The 23534-nt window shown below is 47.4% G+C and overlaps 1 protein-coding gene across 3 annotated transcripts in view; it reads left to right on the top strand.

Annotated features, from left to right (window-relative positions):
• Window positions 1–11785: 11785 nt before the first annotated feature.
• The window catches only part of ARHGAP22 (Rho GTPase activating protein 22), a 179622-nt gene continuing 167873 nt past the window's right edge, over window positions 11786–23534 (top strand). For 2 of the 3 annotated variants that reach the window (XM_027530586.1, XM_027530583.1), the window contains exons 1-3: window positions 12311–12417; window positions 22197–22374; window positions 22755–22920. In XM_027530586.1, coding sequence (XP_027386387.1) covers window positions 22869–22920 — 52 coding nt within the window. In that variant the 5' untranslated portion in view covers window positions 12311–12417; window positions 22197–22374; window positions 22755–22868. Of the gene's footprint in view, window positions 11887–12310; window positions 12418–22196; window positions 22375–22754; window positions 22921–23534 lie in introns of those variants that run through there. The other variant, XM_027530584.1, reaches the window with a different exon arrangement.

The following is a 23534-nucleotide window of genomic DNA, read 5'->3' as shown; positions in this document are numbered from 1 at the left end:
TGAGTCCTGCTGCCTGCACCCCAGCCAGATGCTCACACCCAAAGTGCTCATCTGCAGCCAGTCCCTTCCAAGACAGCCAAGCATGTTTTCTCCTTGAGCTGGAGGAGATGCTGAGCGACACGCTGCCATGTCTGACTCTGGAGGGAGCGAGAGCCCAAGGCCTGGGAGGCTGAGGCTGGTGGGTTCGGAAGGGGTGGGTGAGGTTAGCAGCACCTCCCCACCCTTCCCCAAGAACATCTCTGAGAGGCAGGCGGTGGAGCAGAAAGGGCAGAGTGAGCGAGCTTCCGTTCTTGGAGGTGTGAACTCTGTCTGTCAAGGTCGGATACCTCTCTGTGGAGGAGCCTCCCTCCTAGCTCCCGCCAAGATTGATGAGATGATGTAAAGGAAGGGAAGCAGCTTTATCACGTCCCAGGGCCAGTCGTGGGGTCCTGTGTCCTCTGTCACGAGGCACAGACCCCAATGCTTCCACAGCCTTCCTGGGGGCCCCTCTGCTTTGGCACAGCCCCCTCTGGATAGGAACTTTCGGTTGCAGTGGAAGAGGCGGGCACGGGTACTGCAGGTGTGGCTGGCTGCACGCTTCAGCAGCCACCTTGCCAGGTGGTCTGCGGCCCCTGTGGGGCCGCTCAGGCGCAGCTCCCGGACATGCCCCGCAGAACAAGACCTTGCGCAAGAGATCAACGTGAGCGCCACACACCAGCAGGAGCAGGGCGGCCACATTTCCCCCCAGAGGCTCTGCGCTCACATGGACCTCTGCTCTCCCCCACCCCCACCCCCGCTCCCAGAGCGTCGTTCCCAGGGCCACGAGGCCTGCCCGAGGAAGGGACGGGTCCAGGACCAGCCACACCGTGCTGGGAGCGCGTGGGGAAGACGCTATCGCAGGCTCCTTCCTTATCTGCGCTGAGACTGTTCCCTCATCTGAATGAAGACAATTAAAGCAATGTCATAGGGATTGTGTGTTGATGGGAATTAAATGTGCGTCACTGGGTAAAGCTGGCAGGTCAGGGCACCCTCCCCTTCCCACTAGGGCCCTGCTTGGGGTGACTACAGAGAACAGTTCGAGGGACCTCAAGGGACTAACGAGGGCGGGGGGGTTCCTTCCCCGCCCCGCCCTGCCCCTAAATTTCTGGGAAACCGCCCCCCTCCTCCAGGCTGTATACTGCCCCCTGCTGGAGGTACTGGGAGCCGTGAGGTTCTCTAAGGTGGGAGCCTTAGGCATGGACTTCTTAGTGGGGGGAGCACAGCGTTTCCTGGAGGGGAGGAGAGATGACCAAAACAGGAACTTGCCGTAATAAGCCGCCAAAACGTAGGGCTCTGAGTAAGGAGTCTAACCACCCTGGACTTTCCTTTCCATGCACACAAGTTTAGGGTCATGAGGAATAATTTATAAGAACGCATCACATGGTTAAGTGCAATGTGCAGAAAGTTGTGAACATGTGTGGCCGCTCCCCCGTGTAAGGAGAATCCCCCTGGCTGGCGAGCAAAGGCGGAGCCCATGGAGACTGGAAAGAGGGATTAAATATGACTTCAGGCCTTTCGGGATGTTTGCATATGTGGTTGAAAGCAAACTATACTATAAAAGGGATTACCTCAAAATGTGTAGGCCAGGCCAGAAGTTGCTTTTTTTTTTTAACGGTGCAAAGTGAAGGTGAAAGTCATTTAGTCGAATCTGACTCTTTGCAATCCCATGGTCTGGAGCCTGCCAGGCTTCTCTGTCCATGAGATTTCCCAGGCAAGAATATTGGAGTGGGTTGCCATTCCCTTCTCCAGGGGACGGAACCTGGGTCTCCTGCACTGCAGGCAGATTCTTTACCATCTGAGCCACTGCTTTTAACAGTACTTATATTTTTGTTTTTCTGTAATTTTTACCTACACATGGAAGTAAAATTCCGTTTATAAGAACATGAAAAGTAGTTTCCCTTTGTCTATGATCGTTCTCCCCTTTGCCCAAATAATGACGAAAAGCAATTGCTTTTCGATCTTCTGATGGTTACCATTACGACTTTAATACTTTTCCTTTAGGATTAATTTTAGACTATAACTTTAGACCTGCAGACTTGAAAAATAAGAAAATTAGCATGCTTACGCTATTTTTTCCCTCTCCTATATGCCTTCCTGATTTGTAATTATATTTTTATTTTATTCCTCTAAATGTTGCCTTTCCAGCTTTGTTCGTTGCATTTTTATAATTCCCTCTATAATTTCCTTTCTGACTGAACAGGATATTCACTTTTCCGTGAACTACATTAAGACTGTTTGCTGCTCTGCAAGACGAGGACACTAGCTTAGCCAGTCTTCTTTCTTTCCTCCTTCCCTTATTTCTGTTTCTTATATCACTGTTTTCACATCATCATGGTTTAAAATATTTCTGTTAGCTAACTAAAAGAATCTTCCTTGCTTTATCAATACATTGACTCTAAACACTAGAAAATGAATAAACCACATTGGCAATAGTGTGGTTTCAAATATAATATTCACTCTAGAACCAAAAAACATGATTGACTCAGAGAGAAGGAAAATGCTGCTGCTAAGTCGCTTCAGTCGTGTCCGACTCTGTGCGACCCCATAGACGGCAGCCCACCAGGCTCCCCCGTCCCTGGGAAATATTCCTGTGTTATTATAACTTCACAGTTAATTACATGTTATATAAACTTATCAATAGACAAATTATATTTAAAACAAAGGTAGTAAGTACTCAGAATCAACTCACTTAGTTACATTTGCTTTTGGTTCCGCTGAGGTCACCAGTACCTCCCACAGCTGCTGTGAGGTGAGGTCACCAGTACCTCCCACAGCTGCGTGGCTGACATGCTCTGTAACGGTGCCCTGATGCACACCTCCCAACTCTGCACTTAGTGATGTCATGCTGGTATTTTTTAAGCTGGCCATGGTGGGAGAATTTATACCATGGAAACTGGAAAATGCTACCAACAAGTGCTTAAATTATTATTTTGTTGACTGACCTTAAGACAGTAGTGGAGAAAGCATTAGTAATGCTGTTCAGTTGCTCAGTCATGTCCAACTCTTTGTGACCCCATGGACTGCAGCATGCCAGGCTTCCCTGTCCTTCACCATCTCCTGGAGTTTGCTCAAACTCATGTCCATTGAGTCTGTGATGCCATCCAACCATCTCACCTTCTGTTGCCCACTTCTCCTCCTGCCTTCAGTCTTTCCCAGCATCAGGGTCTTTTTCAATGAGTCAGCTCTTCGTATCAGGTGGCCAAAGTATTGGAGCTTCAGGTTCAGCATCAGTCCTTCCAATGAATATTCAAGGCTGATTTCCTTTAGGATTGACTGGTTTGATCTCCTTGTTGTCCAAGAGGCTCTCAAGAGTCTTCTCCAGCACCACAGTTCAAAAGCATCAATTCTTTGGCGCTCAGCTTTCTTTATGGTCCAACTCTCACATCCATACATGACTACTGGAAAAGTCATAGCTTTGACTAGATGGACCTTTGTCAGAAAAGTAATGTCTCTGCTTTTTAATATGCTAAGTTTGTCATCGCTTTTCTTCCAAGGAGCAAGCATCTTTCATCTTTTTAATTTCACAGCTGCAGTCACCATGTGCAGTGATTTTGGAGCCCCAAAAATAAAGTCGCTCACTGTTTCCATTGTTTCCCCAACTATTTGCCATGAAGTGATGGGACCAGATGCCATGATCTTAGTTTTAGATGTTGAGTTTTAAGCCAGCTTTTTCACTCTCCTCTTTCATTTTCATCAAGAGGCTCTTTAGTTCTTCTTCACTTTTTGCCATAAGGGTGGTGTCATCTGCATATCTGAGGTTATTGATATTTTTCCCGGCAATCTCGATTCCAGCTTGTGCTTCATCCAGCTCAGCATTCCGTGTTAGTAATGTAGATTAAATTTGGAGAAAAGTTCTGACATACATAGTGCTAAATCTGAAAATTGTTTAAGGAATATAATCTGTATGAGGATGAGAAATAGTTTTACATATTAGATTTAATGACTAAAAATTATTTGGTAAAGCCTTGTGTATCAGGATGCAACTCCATTTGTCAAATACTGGTTAAATTGAGACTGTACCTTGGCTACATAGTCAAGAGTTGGCAAAAATTACTGAGTGTTTTCTATAAGAATCAATTGGCCATATAGAATTTGCAATAGAAAATCGTATTTTCCTTATTATTTCTAAATTATGTGCTACACATCACAAAAATTTATAATAAACTTAGGCAGATAGATTGTTCAAGAGCCGGTTGTTAGCATTTACCAGCACACCACTATCTCAGAGGCTCGCTGATTCCACCATTATATCACATAGGAAATTAGGAGGAGATGGAGAGAAACACCTTCTCCTCCCATGCTCCAGGGCCAGCGTGGTCCCAGAGACCATAGCACTCATCAGAAGGACAGCCAGGACTCCTCATGGAGGACAGGGAAATAAAGGCTGGGAAACAGCAGTGCTGATAGGGCAGGTCACGCCTCTCTGAGCCTTCACCCACACATCTCTAAAACGGGGCTGCTGATCCCTCCCCCTGCTGGGGCATCTGAGTATGTGCAGGCGCAGAGGAAGGCCTTGCTTCTGAAGGCAGGTCCCTGTCCTCACCACCAACTACCAACAGAACCTGTAGCCCAAACAACGCAGGGTCACCCACGGCCAGGCTCCCCCAGAGACCATGGGAAGCTGCCAGCACCGGAGCCATTGCAGAGGCTGGCCTGATTCTGAGTATGAGGAAGGGACGGGGAGGCGAGGCCACTTCTGCTTTCTGCTCACACCCGGTGAGGTACCAGCCCAGGGAGCACATTTGAATTCTCAAACCTCAGCTGCAGGTTCACCAAGTTCTGAAGGAGCACTGACAGGCAGTTTCATTACAGCTCACTATGGCTGGGTCCTCTGAAGAGGCACCCTTCTGTCCTGGAGAACCATGAAACGTGCGAATGATCGCTCGCTGTTTGGGGTGGACATGATTGTGTGACCATGACCCACAGAGATTGCCCTTTTCCTTCAGACCCTCTTTTCAGAAAACCCCAAACTTCATTTTATTTACCCTTCTGTGAATCTATCCTAAGGAAATGACCCACTATTCAGAAAACATTTCTTATATATCTACCTCAAATCTTTCTAAAATAATGGAATAAAGTGGGGACATATGTAAATGCAAAAGCAAACATTTGTGTGAAAATACTCTCTCTGCATGTTGAAAATAATATGAAATGTTAGATTACAGAAGACTTTAAAACAACCTGTTATACAGTCATTAATACACCATTTCAGATGTTATTTTTAATACCATGATGAAATGCTTGATTTACATGTTCAGCAAAGGAGCAGACTGGGGCTTCCTAGGTGGTTCAGTGGTAAAGAATCCACCTGTCAATCAGGAGACACAGGTTCAATCCCTGGGCCGGGAAGATCCCCTGGAGGAGGGCATGGCAAGCCACTCCAGTATTCTTGCCTGGAGAATCCCATGGACGGAGGAGCCTGGAGGGCTGCAGTCCACGGGGTCACACAGAGTCAGACACGACTGAGCAGCTTAGCACACACACAGTGACTAAGCAACGAGAAGCAGATTGGCCGCTTATGGCTGTGAGGCCGACCCTGGGGTCAGAGCACCCGGCCTGAGTCCTGCCTCCACACCTCGTTAGCTGCCTGACCTTGGGCAGGTCACTTCAGCTCCTTAAGCCTCAGCTTTCTCATGGGTACAGGGGACCTCAGCCATACCCTTCTTCATGGGTGGGCGTGAGGACAATGGGGATTCTCAGCACCTGGTATACGGCAAGTCTTCAGCGTTATCTATAACCAGCATTATAGTTGCATTCGTGGCAAAATCTGTCCACATCATACACTAAAGGGACATGTCACAGAACGCCCCGAGCAGTTACTGCAGGGTGGAGCAACAGGGAGACATGTCTAATCCCCACTCCTGCCTTTCTGGGGTAGGAGTCTTTCTCCTCCCCTGCCCCTATAGCACCTACACTTGCCCACTGCATCTGTTCTGCAAATCGCTGTTAGCGTTGCCTCCTTGCTTTTCCAGTTTGTGAACTCTTGAGTCAGGGACTCTTTCTTGCTCATTCTGTAGCCCCTGTCCCGAGCACAGAACCTGGCAAACAGTAGGTGCTCAGTCAAACATTTAATTGTCAAATGTTTCCAAGTTTTATTGAAGAGTGTCTCAGGTTATCTACTGGCGTGTGACAAAATATAATGGCTTAAAATAGTAGCTGTTTATCGCATCTCACGATTCCATGGGACAGGAAGCAGCCAGGGCTCAGCTGGGCAGTTCTTTCACTCCGCACAGTGCGGGCTGGGGGCCACCACCTGCATTCACTCGGGGGCCGGGAGGGGCTGGAACATCCAAGAATCTCTATTCACAGGACCGGTACCTCGGGGCTCCTGGCAACTTTTCTTTCCCCGCATGGCCTCTCATCACTCACTGGACTAGAACACATGCTTTAAACCACAGGGCAGCTGAACTCCCAGGGAGAGAAAATGAAGATGACAGATTTCTTAGAGGCTATTTGCAGAAATTTCAGAGCATCATGTCCCATCTCTTGATGGGAGAAGGGGAATTAGATATACTAATTATCATATGCATTTTGCCTTTTGATCTTTTGAGAAATCTTTAAAAGGATGATAAATTATATACATTAGCAAAGTTTTAACATCCTATGTGCATACATAATAGATTAGGAATGTATATAGTTGCTTTTAGTGAGTATTCACTATTTTATATTCTATGTTTTAAACTTTTCATTTTGAAATGATAATAGATTCACAGGAAGTTGCAAAAATTACCCAGAGTTCCCACATACCTTTTCCCTAGTCTCCTCCAACGACTACATCTCAAGTAAATATACTACTATATCAAAGCCAGGAAACTGGCACACCTGATTCCTTTTCTCCCTCCCAGGCTTTGCTATTAGATGTTTATAGGTGCAAGACTTTTGCATCTCTGAGACTTGTCCCTCTTATCATCTTGTGTTGACAGTCTTTGTCCTCAATAAGGCTCTTTCCTTATTCTATTTTATTTCATATTAGTATCACTGCAAAGTTTTCTTGTAGTTAGTATTTGGCTGGTGTATCATTTTTAATTCATTTATTTTCAGTATTTCTGTGTTCTTGTAGTTTAAGTCTTTTGCACACAGCTATAATTTTAAAATCAAACCTAAGTATCTCTAGCTTTTAATATGTGAGCTTAACCTGGGAAGGAAAGTTATGACCAACCTAGATAGCATATTGAAAAGCAGAGACATTACTTTGCCAACAAAGCTCCGTCTAGTCAAGGCTATGGTTTTTCCTGTGGTCATGTATGGATGTGAGAGTTGGACTGTGAAGAAAGCTGAGTGCCAAAGAATTGATGCTTTTGAACTGTGGTGTTGGAGAAGACTTTTGAGGGTCCCTTGGACTGCAAGGAGATCCAACCAGTCCATTCTGAAGGAGATCAGCCCTGGGATTTCTTTGGAAGGAATGATGCTAAAGCTCAAACTCCAGTACTTTGGCCACCTCATGCGAAGAGTTGACTCATTGGAAAAGACTCTGATGCTGGGAGGGATTGGGGGCAGGAGGAGAAGGGGACGACAGAGGATGAGATGGCTGGATGGCATCACTGACTCGATGGATGTGAGTCTGAGTGAACTCTGGGAGTTGGTGATGGACAGGGAGGCCCGGCGTGCTGCGATTTATGGGGTCACAAAGAGTTGGACACGACTGAGCGACTGAACTGAACTGAACCTATTTACATTTACTATGATACTAATACAGTTATACCTGTTTTTTACTTTCTTCTTTGGGGTTTTCATTTGCCATGATTGTCCTTTCAAGTTTTTTTTCCTCCCTTTCTTCCTCCTGTTGAATGTATTCGTCCTTTTTTCTGTCTTTATCTCCCTCTACTGGTTTAGAAGTTATACATTCTGCTCCTTCACTTGTTCCTCTTCAAATTTTAGCATTCATATTTGACTTTAAAATGTCTAGTGCCTCATTGCGCAATACAGTGGGGCTTAGCCTCCTTTGGCTGTTTAGTTGAAATGGGATCAACCAAACCATCAACTTTTATTTTAATTAATTTAAATTATAATTTTAAAATTGATATACAATACAGTTATTGAAAAGCTTTTACAGATGTTTGGAGCAATTTGGATAGATGAATCACCTCTTTCAACAATAAATTTTATGATATCTAAATATAGGTGAAATATTTCCAATGGAAATTTAGCATCTAAATTGAGATTTACACTATAAATGTAAATAACATACCAGATCTTGGAAAACTTAGTATATAAAGAATATAAAATCTTTCAGTAGTAATATTTATATTGATTACATGTTGAAATTATAAAATTGTGCATATATTGCATTAAATAAAATATATTATTAAACTAATTTCACCTCCTTCTCTTTTGAAGGTGGCTGCTAACAAAGTTTTAATTACATGTACGACTCACATTATATCCATATTGGACAGTGCTCAACCAGAGCTAAAGCCCAAGTACCCGGCGTCTCAGTGCTCTGACTCTCCCGTCTTGTTGCTGTGTTCAGTACTGGCTGGGTGTCACTGTGTTCAGTACTGGCTCTCGTGTCATATATGATTTTGTTTCCACCCTGCTCCTCACACCCCCACCTTAATTCGCTGCTCTCATTTCTTTTATACATAATGATGATTTAGACTTACCAAAATGTTTGCTGACTTCTTCCTCCACCGGTACAGCCGCCATCCCACGCTTTCTTCGCTGATCAGCTCTTCTCACCCAGCTTCCAGGGGCCACACTGCCCGCTGCTTTGTTTTTCTCAGTGTTTGTCATCAGTGATGCCGAGGACTCAGACCACGGGCAGAGACCCACCTGCCGCAGCTGCCAGGGCCGCTGTGCTTCTGTTAGAGCACAGCCGTTCCTCTATCTCAGTGCAGCCGCGAAAGGCTGCAGGTCAGGAGAGGGGCCTCCAGCGCGGCGCTCTGTGCAGCCGCCACTGCTGACCTCCGCTTGCCACACTCACGCGTGCCTCTGACTCGAGTGGGACTGGAGATGGGGCAGCACCCTGTGCATTCCTGTTAGTTCCCTCCCAGAAAGCACATCTGATGATCCTGGCCGCACCCTAAGGACTACAGACCCTAGTGCCCCTACAAGAGCCATAGCAAAGCACCTTCCTCTGCGCTGTGGTCTCGGGGACCGTTTCCCGGTGCCCATTTGCTGCTCACATACCCGTCCCAGCTCCGTGGACCCAGGGCCTGATGAGGGTGAAGCAAGTGAGGCACTCACAGCCTCCTTAAAATTTGTACCCCAGATGCCTCACTGGCCCTACCCTAGTCCCAGCCCTGAACTCCCCCAGAAGTATGTGTTTCCCTGCATAATAGGTGCTATGCAGGTGACTCCTCTGAGCTCCCTGAGGCCAACAGAGACTCTCCCACCCCCACAGAGGGCCTCCTCAGATTGGTGGCGGCTCACTGCTGAAAAGCCCAGGAATGCTGGAAGCCGTGTGTGGAGACCGCCACCTTGTGGCCACAGTTGCCAATTACAGTCAGGATTACTCGGTACCCGTATTATAATTAGGCTTCCGTGGTGGATCAGTCGGTAAAGAATCTGCCTGCAGTGCAGGAGACCCGGGTTTGATCCCTGGGTCAGGAAGGTCCCCTGGAGAAGGGAATGGCTACCCACTCCAGTATTCTTGCCTGGAGAACTCCATGGACATAGGAGCCTGGTGGGCTAGCAACTAACACTTTCGCATTAAAATTAGCTTGGTGTTTCTTTCCTTTCTAGTGTTTGTTTGTTTGTTCGGCTGCACCGGGCTCCAGTTGCAGCACATGAGATCTTCAACCTTCATTGCGGCACATGGACTCTAAGTTGTGGAATGTGGGATCTAGTTCCCTAACTAGGGGTTGAACCTGGGCCCCGTGCATTGGGAGCAGAGTCTTAGCCACTGGACCCCCACTGCCTACTCAGCCGGGATGTGTATGTGAGTAGCAGCGTGAGCACCGGGGAACAGTCCCCAAAACCTTACAAGAGAGGAAGACGCTTTACCATAGCTCTCCGGTGGGACCCTCTTGGTCGGGGCACTAAGGCCCCTCGTCCCAGTGTTTCTTCTACCTAATAGTGGGAAACCTCTTCAAAAGAAGGGGGAAGAAATCTCTGGGCTCCAGTATCAACTTCAATACTTAAACTCATAAAACAATATGTAGCCTTCCTATGGTTATAATTTATAGCAACTAGAAAAACCAAACAACTTTGCTAGGTAAAAAACAACAAACAAAAATCCCCCAAGAGCTCTTAGTGAAATGCGACTTACAGTGTGTTTCTAGGTGAATTTGTGGCGGCTGGGGCTCACTGGCTCACTGAACAGAGGCCTCCAGAGGATTGTTGTGTGGCCACCTGATTTCTGGGGGTTTTCAGGCCCACAGAGCCCCTACACAGAACCGTTCCTTTCATGGAAGCCAGTTAACTCAGTGATGGTGACAGATTCCTGGTGAGGGTGTGGGTCCTCGCCCAGTCACCCAGGAGGTCTCAGAAAAGTCCCAGACTCTGGCTGCTGGCTCCCCCAGAGATCTGCTTCACAGGGCCCCACATGCTAAACGTTACAGACACGTTCTGTGTCACCTGCTGCCAATTTGATTCTAAATACAAATTCAAACTCAGGCATTCAAATTACTTGGGAGAGTTTGACTTTAAGGTGGTAATCCCACCTTCTAAAAAGGGCTTACTTTTTGATTTATTGTGTTAAATTACAACACAGAGTTTATTAAACTGTGCAAGAAACCCAATTTAAGAACTAAACACTGCCTTAATTAATGCTGCCACTGCAGATGGAGAAATATGGAGGAAACCAGCCTGTCATGGGTCCCTGTTCAGTGCCGAGGCCTCACAGCCGTGAGAACTGGCACGGGCATGTAACCGAGTTCTCTGCATGACTTACCTCCTCAATCCTCACAACAGACCCTGGAGTCCGCTATATTATCATTCTTATTTTACAGATTGGGAATGGGTTGCCGAGAGACAGTGTAACTAACCCAGCTGGGAAGGGTCCATGGCAGGACTCAGATTCAATGGTGCTTGACTCCAACACCCTCGTTCTTTCCACGCCAGCTCCAGCCTCCCCCAGAAGGCCTGGACAGAGCGCTAGCCCGCGTCGGTGCAAGCACAGAGAAGGCCCGGTCTGCTGCTTTCCAGCTGAGTCCCCCTAGAAAGGCCAAGAGCAGGACATTACATCTTGATCCTCAGGATCCCTGAGCTCTGGCCCTGGCTCAGGTTATGGGCCTCCTTACCTGTGCCAGCAGTGTGTCTCCACCATGGCCCACCCTGCCCCACTCCCAGCAGTCCCCAAGGGCTGGCAAGAGGTTATCGCAGTGATTAGGGTGAGTGATCATCTGCCTTGGCCATCGTCCCCTCCCTGAGCCTGGAATGATGGAGCCTCCACCCCAGCCCCTGCTCTGCCGAGATGCCGAATCAGGCACCAGTCCATGGTCAGCTCCCCCTGCCTTGGTCAGGGAGGACAAGAGTGAGGGGCCACTCTGAGTCCACTCTCAGCAAAAGGGGCTCTTTGCGGACCAGAGCCCCACTGGGAGGCAGGAGACTGAGGGCCACCTGCCTACTTCCCTCCTTAGCCTTGATTTTCAAAAGCTTTGCAATCAGCTGCAGACCTTGGTTTGAAGTCTCAGAGATGCAATCTGTCACCTTGGGAAATGGACCGAATGTTTCTGACCTGCTTCCCAATCCACAGACTGGGGAGATCTGGGTGATGCTGGAACTTTGAAAAGTGGCCCAGCTCCTCCCTCTGCAACCTGCGGGCTCCTCCCCTGCTAATGACTTCTCCAGCCCCAACTTCCTCCCCTCACTCCAGACAGAACTGGATCAGCTGTGCGCAATTCAGCTGCTCTGCTCGGAGGAAGCCTGCACAGGAAGCCCCAGGAAGCCCGCATACCCTGCGAGCCGCCCCTGGCCCCCGGAAAGGTGAGGCCACAGATGAGGGTGGGGCGAATTGACGTTGGCGGGTCCAGAGGCCGGAGGGATGCACAGATGGGGCTGCGAGGGAGAGGTCCAGGGGCGTGGGAAGCAGTGCATGAGGGTGCCCACCAGGGGGCGCGCTGCACCAAGTCAAACCCCAGGCTCGCCACTGCGAGCCGCCTGCCCCATCCTTTCCTGGCAGAGGTCAGCCGCACCCGCGGAGTATTTCCTGAGCCGAGGCTGCGGCAGCCTCTTAGCAGGCCAAGGACGGCCGTCAGCGCACCATCCCCAGAGGCCCTGAGGAGCCGGGGAGCCTGGATCCGACTGACGATGTTCGTCCTGGGCAGCTTCCTCCTGGTCCTGCCCGCCTCCCCTGCCCGCTGGTCACATGGGTTCTGGGGGCAGGGCCAAGGCCACGGAGGGCCTCCGGGGTGACGAGAGGGGGCAGGGAGCCGGCGCTTCCCCCGGGCAGTGCCTTAAAAAGAGGGAACTCCCACCAGGTTCTGGGAAATGGAGGCGTCCAGGTCCCCGTATCAGGTGAGCAGACCCTGGCCTGGCACCACCGGGCAGCTTTCCTGGAAACCTGGGCCAGCCCCTCGCCTTCTGGGCCCAGATGTCCCCCCGGTGATGGGTGTCATGTACCCTGTGCTCACACCCGCTGGCAGCAGGGAACCCGCTGGGAGATGAATGAGGAACCATAGGGTGAAGACATGGGGAGGCCAGTCCAGGACCATGAAGGATGGGAGGGCAGGGAATGCAAGAGCAATCTGGGTTTGAATCCCCACACCTTCACCGTGTTAAACTCTGTGACTCGGGGTGGCTCACAACCCCACTGAAACACTCACCTCTGGGTGCTGTCAAGTTCATGTGTTTGGTCTACAGGCACTGCCTACTAAGTGCTAGCTGTCGCTTTTAGTAATGCCTGTGGGTGAGGTGATGCCCAGGTACCGGGCATCTGGCCTGGATCCAGGAAGACCCGGTGCTCCCAGACCCGCCCCTACAGGGAGCCCGCTGGCTATGTGGCCAGTGCCAGCCAGAGCTGCTCCTGGCTGAGACATCCCCCAGCTGGCTCGCCAGGACTGTTCTTCAGGGCACAGTGCCACAGGCAGGGGAGCTGTGCCCCTTCTGTGCTGAGCTTAACTGGGCTGTCGCCTGCCCTGGAACACAGCTGCCGAGAAAGGTAGGTGAGGGGCAGGCAAGGGCTGGGGTGGGTGGTTAGAGAGCAGTCTCTTGCCCCTCTCCCCCAGCTGGAGAGCAGAACCCACCATACCAGCCCTTCCACCCCCATTTTCCTCAAAGCAGATGCCCATGGCCCTGGGCCTTGTCATTTCGCTGCAGGCTGGGGTCAGTGAAGGTCACGCCTCCAACCAGAACCCTCGTGATGCAAATCATGCCCCCCACACTCATACACGTATGCATTCCCCCCTGCTGCAAGTGGGCAGTGAGGGGCAGGGCGCCTGGCACAGGTAGGACAGAGGCCCCGCTGCCGTCTCCCAGGGAGGCCTCTGTTCTGAGACGGCAGAGCTGAGATTGGGGCATAGACTTGGCCAGGAGAAAGGGCAGGGGTTTGGAAAGGTAAGAAGGGCCATCAACACGTCCAAGAGGAAGAACTAACGTTATTACACACACACACACACACACACTCACACTCACACAGGGGTCAGCCTCATTTACCTTACCCTTAGAGCACCCTGCAGGGGACATTGTATTTTTAGAGCCCTTCTCCCCTCTTCTTGATCACAGTGCCCTGGCATCTCTTTTAGCATCTTCCTCTACTCTGGACCAGCCCAGATGCATTGTGCAAGCCAGCGCCGCCCAGCAGATGAGAGCAGGTTGCTTTAGGCAATCAATGCACCACTTTCCACAACCATCAGGATTGTTTCAGGGATGGATTGTTTGCCCAGTCAAGGTCATGAGGGAAGAGATGTTTGAAGAAATAGAGAGGAAGAGCTTCCCAGCACTTCTAAGAGACTCACTAGGGGATATATTTCTTCTTCCTGCTACACATGAAGGAGGAAGAATTAACTCCTGAAGTTGGTGTCCAGCAATTTTTTTTCTCATCAATAATCTCTTATTGGTTATGTGCTGAAATTATATTTTGTATAAGTACCGCACGCTAACCGATTGTGCCACTGGAGCTCCTGAAATTATATTTTGAAGAAAAAGTAAAGTGAAAGTGTTAGCTACTCAGTCATGTCTGACTCTTTGCGATCCGATGGACTACAGCACACCAGGCCTCCCTGTCCATCACCAACTCCCGGAGCTTGCTCAAAGTCATGTCCATCGAGTCAGTGATGCCATCAAACCATCTCATCCTCTGTCATCCCCTTCTCCTTCTGCCTTCAGTCTTTCCCAGTATCAGGGACTTTTCCAATGAGTCAGTCCTTCTCATCAGGTAGCCACAGTATTGGAGCTTCAACTTTAGCCATCAGTTCAGTTCAGTTGCTCAGTCGTGTCCGACTCTTCGTGACCCCATGAATCGCAGCACGCCAGGCCTCCCTGTCCATCACCAACTCCCAGAGTTCACTCAGACTCACGTCCATCGAGTCAGTGATGCCATCCAGGCATCTCATCCTCTGTCGTCCCCTTCTCCTCCTGCCCCCAATCCCTCCCAGCATCAGAGTCTTTTCCAATGAGTCAACTCTTCGCATGAGGTGGCCAAAGTACTGGAGTTTCAGCTTCAGCATCATTCCCTCCAAAGAAATCCCAGGGCAGATCTCCTTCAGAATGGACTGGTTGGATCTCCTTGCAGTCCAAGGGACTCTCAAGAGTCTTCTCCAGCACCACAGTTCAAAAGCATCAATTCTTTGGTGCTCAGCCTCCTTTATGGTCCAACTCTCACATTCATACATGACTACTGGAAAAGCCATAGCTTTGACTAGACGGACCTTTGTCAGCAAAGTGATGTCTCTGCTTTTTAATACGCTGTCTAGATTTGTCATAGCTTTTCTTTCGATGAGCAAGCGTCTTTTAATTTCATGGCTGCAGTCACCATCTGCAGTGACTTTGGAGCCCAAAAAATAATCTGTCACTGTTTCCATTGTTTCCCCATCTATTTGCCATGAAGTGATGGGACCAGATGCCATGATCTTCGTTTCTGAATATTGAGTTTCAAGCCAGCTTTCTCACTTTCCTCTTTCACTTTCATCAAGAGACTCTTCAGTTCCTCTTTGCTTTGTGCCATAAGAGTGGTATCATCTGCATATCTGAGATTATTGATATTTCTCCCAGCAATCTTGATCCCAGCTGGTGCTTCATCCAACCTGGCATTTTGCACAAGGTACTCTACATATAAGTTAAATAAACAGGGTGACAATATACAGCCTTGACGTAGTCCTTTCCCAAATTGGAACCAGTCCGTTGTTCCATCTTCAGTTCTAACTGTTGCTTCTTGAGCTGCATACAGATTTCTCAGGAGGCAGGTCAGGTGGTCTGGTATTCCCATCTGTTTAAGAAGTTTCCAGTTTGTTGTGATCCACACAGTCGAAGGCTTTGGCGTAGTCAATAAAGCAGAAGTAGATGTTAGGGCCGTGCTTCATTTTGTGTTAGTTTGTGTGTATGATATTCATTCTTTTCCTTGTGTCTATTTCTTTCCAATGTCATTTATGAAAAGACTCTCCTTTTCCGCTGAATTACCTTGACATCTTGTTTAATTGAAGCATCCCTGATTTACAGTGTTGTGTTGGTTTCTGGTGTACAGCAAAGTGGTCTCGTTTTATGTATGTGAATATACACATATGTATGCATATATATTCTTTTTCAGATTCTTTTCCATTATAGATTAATACAATATATCAAATATAGTTCCCAGTGCTATACAGTAGGACCCTGTTGTTCGTCTACTTTATATATAGCAGAGTGTATCTCTTATTCCCAAATTTCTAATTTATCCTCCGCCCACCTTTTCCCTTTTGGTAATAACCATAAGTTTGTTTTCTACGTCTGTTTTTATTTTGTATATAAATTCATTTGCATCGTTTTAGATCCCACACGTAAGTGATATCTTACGGAATTACGTTTCTCTTCTTCCTTACTTCATCTAATATGATAATCCCTGGGTCCGTCCATGTTGTTGCGAATGATGTTATGGCATTCGTTTTTATGGCTAAGTAATATTCCGTCATGTATATATGTGCATAGAGATACATGTATGTCATATATGGTGCAGTCATGCCCCCTGTACTCTGATGCAGGCGGGCAGGGAGAGGCAGGGGCCTGCCCAGGGCACTTGACACAGAGGAGACAGAGGCCTGAGGCCCTGTGTGTTTTCTTTATCCGTTCACCTGTAGTTGGGTGTTTGGGTTACTTCCATGTCTTGGCTATTGTAATTAGTGCTGCTATGAACGTCAGAGAGCATATATCTTTTTCCGTTAGAGTTTTCTCCAGGTAGTTGTTGGGGAATGAGATTGCTGGACCACACGCTAGCCCTGTTTTTAGCTTTTTAAGGAATCTCTGCACTGTTCTCCGTGGCGGCTGTGCCAATTCACATTCCCACAAACAGCGTAGGGGGTCCCCTTTTCTTCACACTCTCTCCAGCACGTATTATTTGTAGACTTTTTGGTGGTGCCTTTCTGACCGGTGTGGGGTGGTGTCTCACTGTAGTTCTGATCTGCATTTCTCTAATAGTTAGTGATGTTGAGCACCTTTTCATGTGCCTGTTGGCCATCTGTATGTCTTCTTTGGAGAAATGTCTATTTAGATCTTCTGTGCATCTTTGAGATTTGGGGTTTTGTTTTCTTTAATACTGAGAAATATGAGCTGTTTGTATATTTTGGAAATTGATCCTTTGTTGGTCTCATCATTTGCAAATATTTTCTCCTATTCTGTAGGTTGTCTTTTGTTTTATTTATGGTTTCCTTTGCTATACATAAGCTTTTAAGTTAAATTAGGTCCAACTTGTTTATTTTTCCTTTTATTTCCATTACTGTAGGAGACAGATCAAAAAATATTGCTGCAATTCCTTTCAAAGAGTGTTCTGTGTTTTCCTCTATGAGTTTTATAGTGTCTGGTATTACATGTAGGTTTTTAATCTATTTTGAGTTTATTTTTGTGTATGGTGTTAGATTAATTTCATTCATTTACATGTAGCTGCCCCGTTATGCCAGCACCTCTTACTGAAGAGACTGTCTTTTCCCCGCTGTATATTCTTGCCTCTTCTGTGAAAGGTTAGTTGTCTGTAGGTGTGTGGGTTTACCTGGGCTCTGTGTCCTGTTCCATTAATCCATGTTTTTGTGCCAGTACTGTGCTGTTTTGATTACTGTAGCTTTGTAATATTCTCTGAAATCTGGGAGGGTTATGCCTCCAGCTCAGTTCTTTTTCCTCAGAATTGCTTTGGTAATTCAGGGTCTTTTGTGACTCAGTATAAATTTTAGGATTATTTGTTGTAGTTCTGTGAAAAATTTGATGGGTAATTTGATAGGGATCTCTTTAAATCTGTAACGTGCTTTGGGTAATCTGGCCATTTAAGCTATATTAATTCTTCCAATCCAAGAGCATGGGCTATTTTTCCATTTCTTTGACTCATTTTCCTTTATCGGTGTTTTATAGCTTTCAACATGTGAGTCTTTCACCTTCTTGGTCAGGTTTATTCCTAAGCATTGTTTATGCAATTTTAAAAGCGATTTTTTTTCTTACTTTTTCTTCCTCTATTTTATTGTTAGTGTAAAGAAATGTAAGGTAGCTCAGTGGTAAAGACTCTGCCTGCCAATGCAGGAGACATGGTTTCGATCCCTGGGTCAGGAAGATCCCCTGGAAAATGAAGTGCAACCCACTCCGGTATTCTTGCCTGGGAGATCACATGGACAGAGGAGCCTGGCAGGCTACAGTCCCTGGGGTCACAAGAGAGTCAGAAAACAACTTATCGACTAAACCACAACTGCTACTCTGTCTTTTGTTCAGAGCATTTAGTTCATTGACACTTAAGGTGATTATTGCCAGGTATGTGTTTATTGCCATTTTAAACCTTGCTTTCCAGTTGGTTTTGTATTTCTTCTTTGTTCCTTTCCTTTCTGTTTTTCCTTTTGTGGTTTAATGGTTTTCTTTTGCATTATGCTTGAGTTCTGTTCTTTTTAGTTTTGTGAATCTATTATATGTTTTTTTATTTATGGTTATTCTCGTTTCCAAGTATGTTAACACATTACTATATCTATTTGGCTTATGCTGGTAGTCATATAAGCTCAAACACATTCTTTAAAAAAAATTTAATTTTCTTACTCTCCTTTCCCACATTTTATGATTTTAATGTCTTATTTTACATCTTCATGTTATCCTTTTGCTGTTCATGGTAGTTATAATCACTTTCATAAAATTTTTTAATTTTTTTAATCTATGTACTGTACTTGCTTTTTAAGTGATCTCTATACAATCTTTTTTTATATTTGCTTTTCCTGATTTGATTTTTCTCTTTCCTAAAGATTTTTGTTTATTTTCTATTTAGAAAAGAACTTTCAATATTTCTTTTATTAATATAATAGGCTTAGAATTGCTGTATTCTTTTAGTTTTTGCTTACCTGAGAAATTCTTTATTTCTTCTTCTGTTCTAAATGATAATCTTGCTGGTTAGAGTATCCTGACAATACAGGTTGCAGGTTTTTCCCTTTCAAGACTTTGAGTACACCTTGCCACACCCTTCTGTCCTGCAGTAGAGAAAGCAGCTGATAGCTTCCCTGTTACTCTTTGTTTTTCTTTTGCTGCCTTTAGAATCCTCCCTTTGTCTCAACTTTTGCTGTTTTCAGTCCCCTTTCTCTTTTTCCTCCTTCTGAAATCCCTTATTATGCATAGATTGGCACACTTTATGTTATCCCATAAGTTTCATGTATCATGTTTTTTTTTAATTTGTCTTCCTATCTGCTGTTCTGAACGGGTGACTTCCATTCTTCCGTCTTCCAGATCACCTACTCATTCTTCTGCGTTATTTCGTTTTCTCTTGGTTGTCTTTAGCTTGGTTTTCATCTTAGCTGTTGTGTTTTCTAATTCTGATTGGCTCCTCTTTATGGTTCCTGGTTTCTTGTTGCAGTGATCAACATTTCTATCAATAGCTTTTCTTAATCCTTTCAGTATTTTTATTACCCTCTTTTGAACTCAGGGTCTGGTAGATTGGAAAGGTCTATTTCATTGTTTCTTTCAGGGGATTTTCTTGTTCTTTTATTGCGGGTACTTCCTCTCCTTCTTTATTTTTCTTATATTTCTCTGACTCTGAACTTAGGAAAAACAGTTTTCTGCTGTGGTCTTGAAGGGCTATTTTTATATGGGAGTGTCGCCTGCGTGAGTCTAATACTTTTGGTGCAAGGGCTGTTATTGGTATGGATGCTTGCCATGTCTTTTCCTTAGGGTGTGCTGGTCATTGTCCCCTTGGCGGGGGATGTGATTGGTGTTTTGGTGAACAGAGTTTGCACTGGATGTTGACTGGGGCCTCCTTTTTGCCCATTAGGGCAGAGTCTGCTCCCCAGGTGTTGAATTAGAAGCCCCCAGATCCAGTTCTAAGCTGCAATGTGAGATAACTGGGACTGGAGTCCTGCTGGGGGTGGAGCCACTGAGTATCCCTCCGCAGGAGCTGCCCACTGGGACATATGCTCTGTGACGTCATCCGCCACTCGTGTGTGCTTACAGAGTGCACGGTTGTGGCGCTGCCCTCAGCCCCACTTCAGCCGTGAGAATACAGACCATCAGCCCAAATGTCCCTTAGACGCTGTGCTAAGAAAGCCATTGGTGCAGATCCACCAGCACCCACCACAGTCGTGCACCCAGACGCTCCATGGTAATGCTGGGAATCAGCCCAGTCCTTGGCCCCTTCTCTGAGTAAGTGTACCCTTGAAACCCCACCATTGCTGATAGGAGACCCGGCCCAGCCAGGGGTGTGCCAGTAATCCCCTTGGATGTCCCACAGGTGCTGCACTCGCATATTTCCGCCTAAATCTCACAGGCAGCCTCAAGAAATCAACTCAGATTTCATCCCCACTTACAAGCTGTGCACCCATGGGGAACTGGCTCAGATTTCAGCCCTGCCTCCACGTGTGGGCAATCTCCCTGCACTTATGTGCTCCCACAGCCTCTGATGGTGGAGCTGTGCCCACTCTGAGCATGCCAAAACAAGGCTGGTATGGCAGGGCCAAGTGCCCCTCCCTTCACATGTGTTGACAGAGGGGCTCCTGTCGTGGACCCGGGATCCGGACCGCGTACACCCCCAGCTGCAGTCTGCACCACACTCCAGGCCCTTCCATCTGTCTGTGCAGCCACACCACGTCCTCTCCCCTGGCCTGTCTGCTGAAGCCTGAGTTTCTGTATCCAGCCGCTGCACACACTGGCAGGCGTGCGTCTCGGGCTGGGGAGTGCAGTGAGTTGGCCGGAACCATATGTGCCAATCTCTCTCTGCCCTACCTGCCACAGGCTGGCTGCTGCACTCACCTCGGAGCCTCTGAAGTCCCCTGTCTATCCTGGCTGATCTCCCAGGTGGCGAAGGGCATTCCCAGGATGAGGGAACCTTTCCTCTTCCACAGCTCCCTTCCAGGGACACAGGTCCCATCCCAATTCCTTTTCTTCTTCTGTTCTACCTAGTTATATGGTGATCTTTTTGCGGTTTGGTTTTGTGAGGTCTTCTGCCGGAGTTCAGTGAGTATTCTGTGAAAACTGTTCTACATGTAGATGTATTTTTGATGTTTTTGTGGGAGGAGGTGTGCTTCAGGTCCTTCTGCTCCCCCACTTTGATCTCCACTCTAGCATTTTTTAATAAGGCAGCCTTAATGAAGATGAAGCAGACACCTCAGGAAGCAAACTGGAGAACTGGGGCAGAGGGAGAGTCTGACTTGGTTGACATTGTCAAACTGCAGGATCTAGCCATACCTGAAGTCCATATCATGAGAACTTCCTCAATAAAGAAGCCAAAATACTCCTCTTATCTTCTAAGCCAATTTTAATTGTCTTTTTTGTTTCCAGCAACTGAAAGAATCTTACCTAATCATCCTCTTTTGACCAAAGCTAAAAATGGATACTCAGAAGGCATATGGTTAAAAAAAAAAAAAAAAGAAGGCATATGGTTGCCAGATAAAATATAGATCACAGAGTTAAATCAGAATTTAGATCAGTTACTAACAATGAATAGCAACAGTACCTTTATAGTAGATGTTATATCCCTTGAAATATTTGTAGCACATTTATACTATATAACAGGGAATTCCATATTTTTATTTGCTAAGTCTGGTAGCCCTATTTCAGCCACATGTCCATATTTACACTACTAAAAAAAAAACTGGGCCTGGACACAAACCCAGAGTTTTTAATTCTAAAGCCACTACTACCCCAGGTCATGCAATGGCGTCTTCCTCTCACTCCCCACCCCTCCATCACCTTCCCAGCCTTGTGTGCTTAGAGGGTGTGAAGAGATGTCACTCTGTCCCCAAAGTTCTCTGAGGTCTGTTCCGGTTTCAAGGTTCTCAGGCTTGGCGCTCCTCTGGGTCCTTGGCTTTGCTCTGCCGCTGCCTCTCTGCTTTGGGCTCCATCTCTCTTCTCACTCTGCTCTTTGCCCCGACTTCCCTTTGCAAGCCAAGCCACTGTTCGCTTGGTCCCAAGGACATGCTGCCGTCTCTGGTTGGGGCTTTGTTGTTCTCTTCCAGCAGTTTCACTCTCACCCACCAGCTTCTGTGCCCAGCTTCCCCGGGTCAGTCCGCAGAACAAGCCTGGCCCCTCTACCGAGCTGTCCCTGTGTTCCCCTGAGAACACCAGAAGCAGGAGCTGTGCCTGGTCACCAAGGCATGGAGCGGGGTGCAGCCCGCTGAGTGCCGTGCCAACGCCACAGTCGGGAGTGGAAGGGACACGCCCACAATGACCGCGGGCGCTTGCTCCATCTGTGTAACACTAACTGGGGCACTGCCCTGGAAGTCCAGTGGTGAAGACTGCCTTCCAATGCGGGGGTTGTGGGTTCCATCCCTGAACAGGGAGCTAAGACTCTACATGCCTCAGGCCAAAAAACAAAACCAGTATTGTAACAAGTTCAATAAAATAAACTTTTAAATGGCTCATGTTTAAAAAGTCTTTAAAAAGAAACAGTGATTGGTTCTATAATCACAAACATGAGGCAAATTCAACACAGCAGAGGCAGGGGAGCAAAGGAGACAAGAAAGGTGGTCGAGAGAATGTTCTCTTGGCTGTCCCTGCCCCCGGGAGTCGGGCTCAGTCTGTGTAAACTCCCTGCATATTTAAATAGGATGACATGCCCCTGCCTTTCCGGCGGTCGCCAGCACCACGTGTCAGTGATGCTGAGGGCTACAGAAATGTCACTTGGCTGTTTTCTAATCAGGATTTTTCTTTTTCATTTTCCACAGCTATAAAATATGCGATGATGATGCTAAAGCTCCAGAAATGGAATGAGATGCCATGCTGTTAGCTGCAGTGTGCCAGGGTGAGGGTCTGCCGTGGGCGCTGCTGGGGCTGTGTTTCCCCATCCGGGTGTGGGGCCCGTGTCCTTCGTCTCCCCACTCACAGGACTGCTGTGCACACCAGGTGAGGGTTTGCAAATCACAGTTCACGTTTTCAGGTCACTGTTTGTAGCTGGTTTTGAAGCTCTCTGGAAAACACATCTCCTTTTAAATCGAGGCCAGCCGATTGAAAAGATTAGACATATCTGACAGGTGTGAAGGGCTTTGCCATTTTATACCCACCATCTTATTGACCCTCCGTTCACTCTGAGGTGTGGTTCATCCTTGTTCCCATTCTGCAGATTTGAGGAACTGATACCCGGTGGTCTGTGACTTGCCCAACGCCATTCCACAGTCCCTAGGACGCTTGCATTTAAAGGACTCATTCCTCATAGAGAAGCTTCTTGTTTGAAATCCAAGAAAGCACGAGATAAAGGGCATTCTAAATATATTTCTTTTCTATAGATGCTGATCTCCTATTACTGGAAAACAGGAATTAGCCTGTCTGCTTGAGGATGTGGTTGGTTCTTTATAAAGAGGACATACAGGAAAGCTTGCACATAGAGCGCCAGCTTCGTTATGCTGCCGACGGCTCCCAGCAAAAGGAGGACACTGGCAGCCAGATATTTCGGTAAGAAGTTGATTTTATTGTATGTGGAGTATGATTACCTTTGTTCTTAGCTTCTTGCCTGGGGGATGGGGTCACCTGAGGCCACCCAAAGGAGCTATCTCGGTCTTATAAGCTGAGAGAAAGCATCTAGGGGTGTCTGTGATCAGGACCCGGGCACTGACTGATGGCCTAGCCCTGACCCCTGAACTCAGGAGCTGGTTATGTCTGCCTGAAAAACAGAGCCTTCAACATGACCACGACTGTCAGGGGCCCTGGCTGCAGTGGCTCAGGGCTCTGATGACAGTCAGATTCTGTGAGAATCTGTGTACCCACAGACCACAGGTGCAAAAAGTCATCACAGGGAAGGCGGTGCATCCTGAGGCTGCCCTGTATCTTGCTTGGAAGCAGTCAAGCCCAGCAGTTCATTCAGAAACAGCAAGGACGGTTCTGCTGCTGCTGCTAAGTCGCTTCAGTCGTGTCCGACTCTATGCGACCCCAGAGATGGCAGCCCACCAGGCTCCCCCATCCCTGGGATTCTCCAGGCAAGAACGCTGGAGTGGGTCAGTAGTCTGCAGTAGGCTGTCCCGGAGATAACTTAGACAAAGTGGGGCAACCACTGGGTGGGCATACAAGCG

Source organism: Bos indicus x Bos taurus, chromosome 28, assembly GCF_003369695.1.
Source record: "Bos indicus x Bos taurus breed Angus x Brahman F1 hybrid chromosome 28, Bos_hybrid_MaternalHap_v2.0, whole genome shotgun sequence".
Taxonomy (NCBI): domain Eukaryota; kingdom Metazoa; phylum Chordata; class Mammalia; order Artiodactyla; family Bovidae; genus Bos; species Bos indicus x Bos taurus.
The sequence above is the reverse complement of the archived record's forward strand: the minus strand, read 5'-3'. Positions and strand labels throughout refer to the sequence as shown.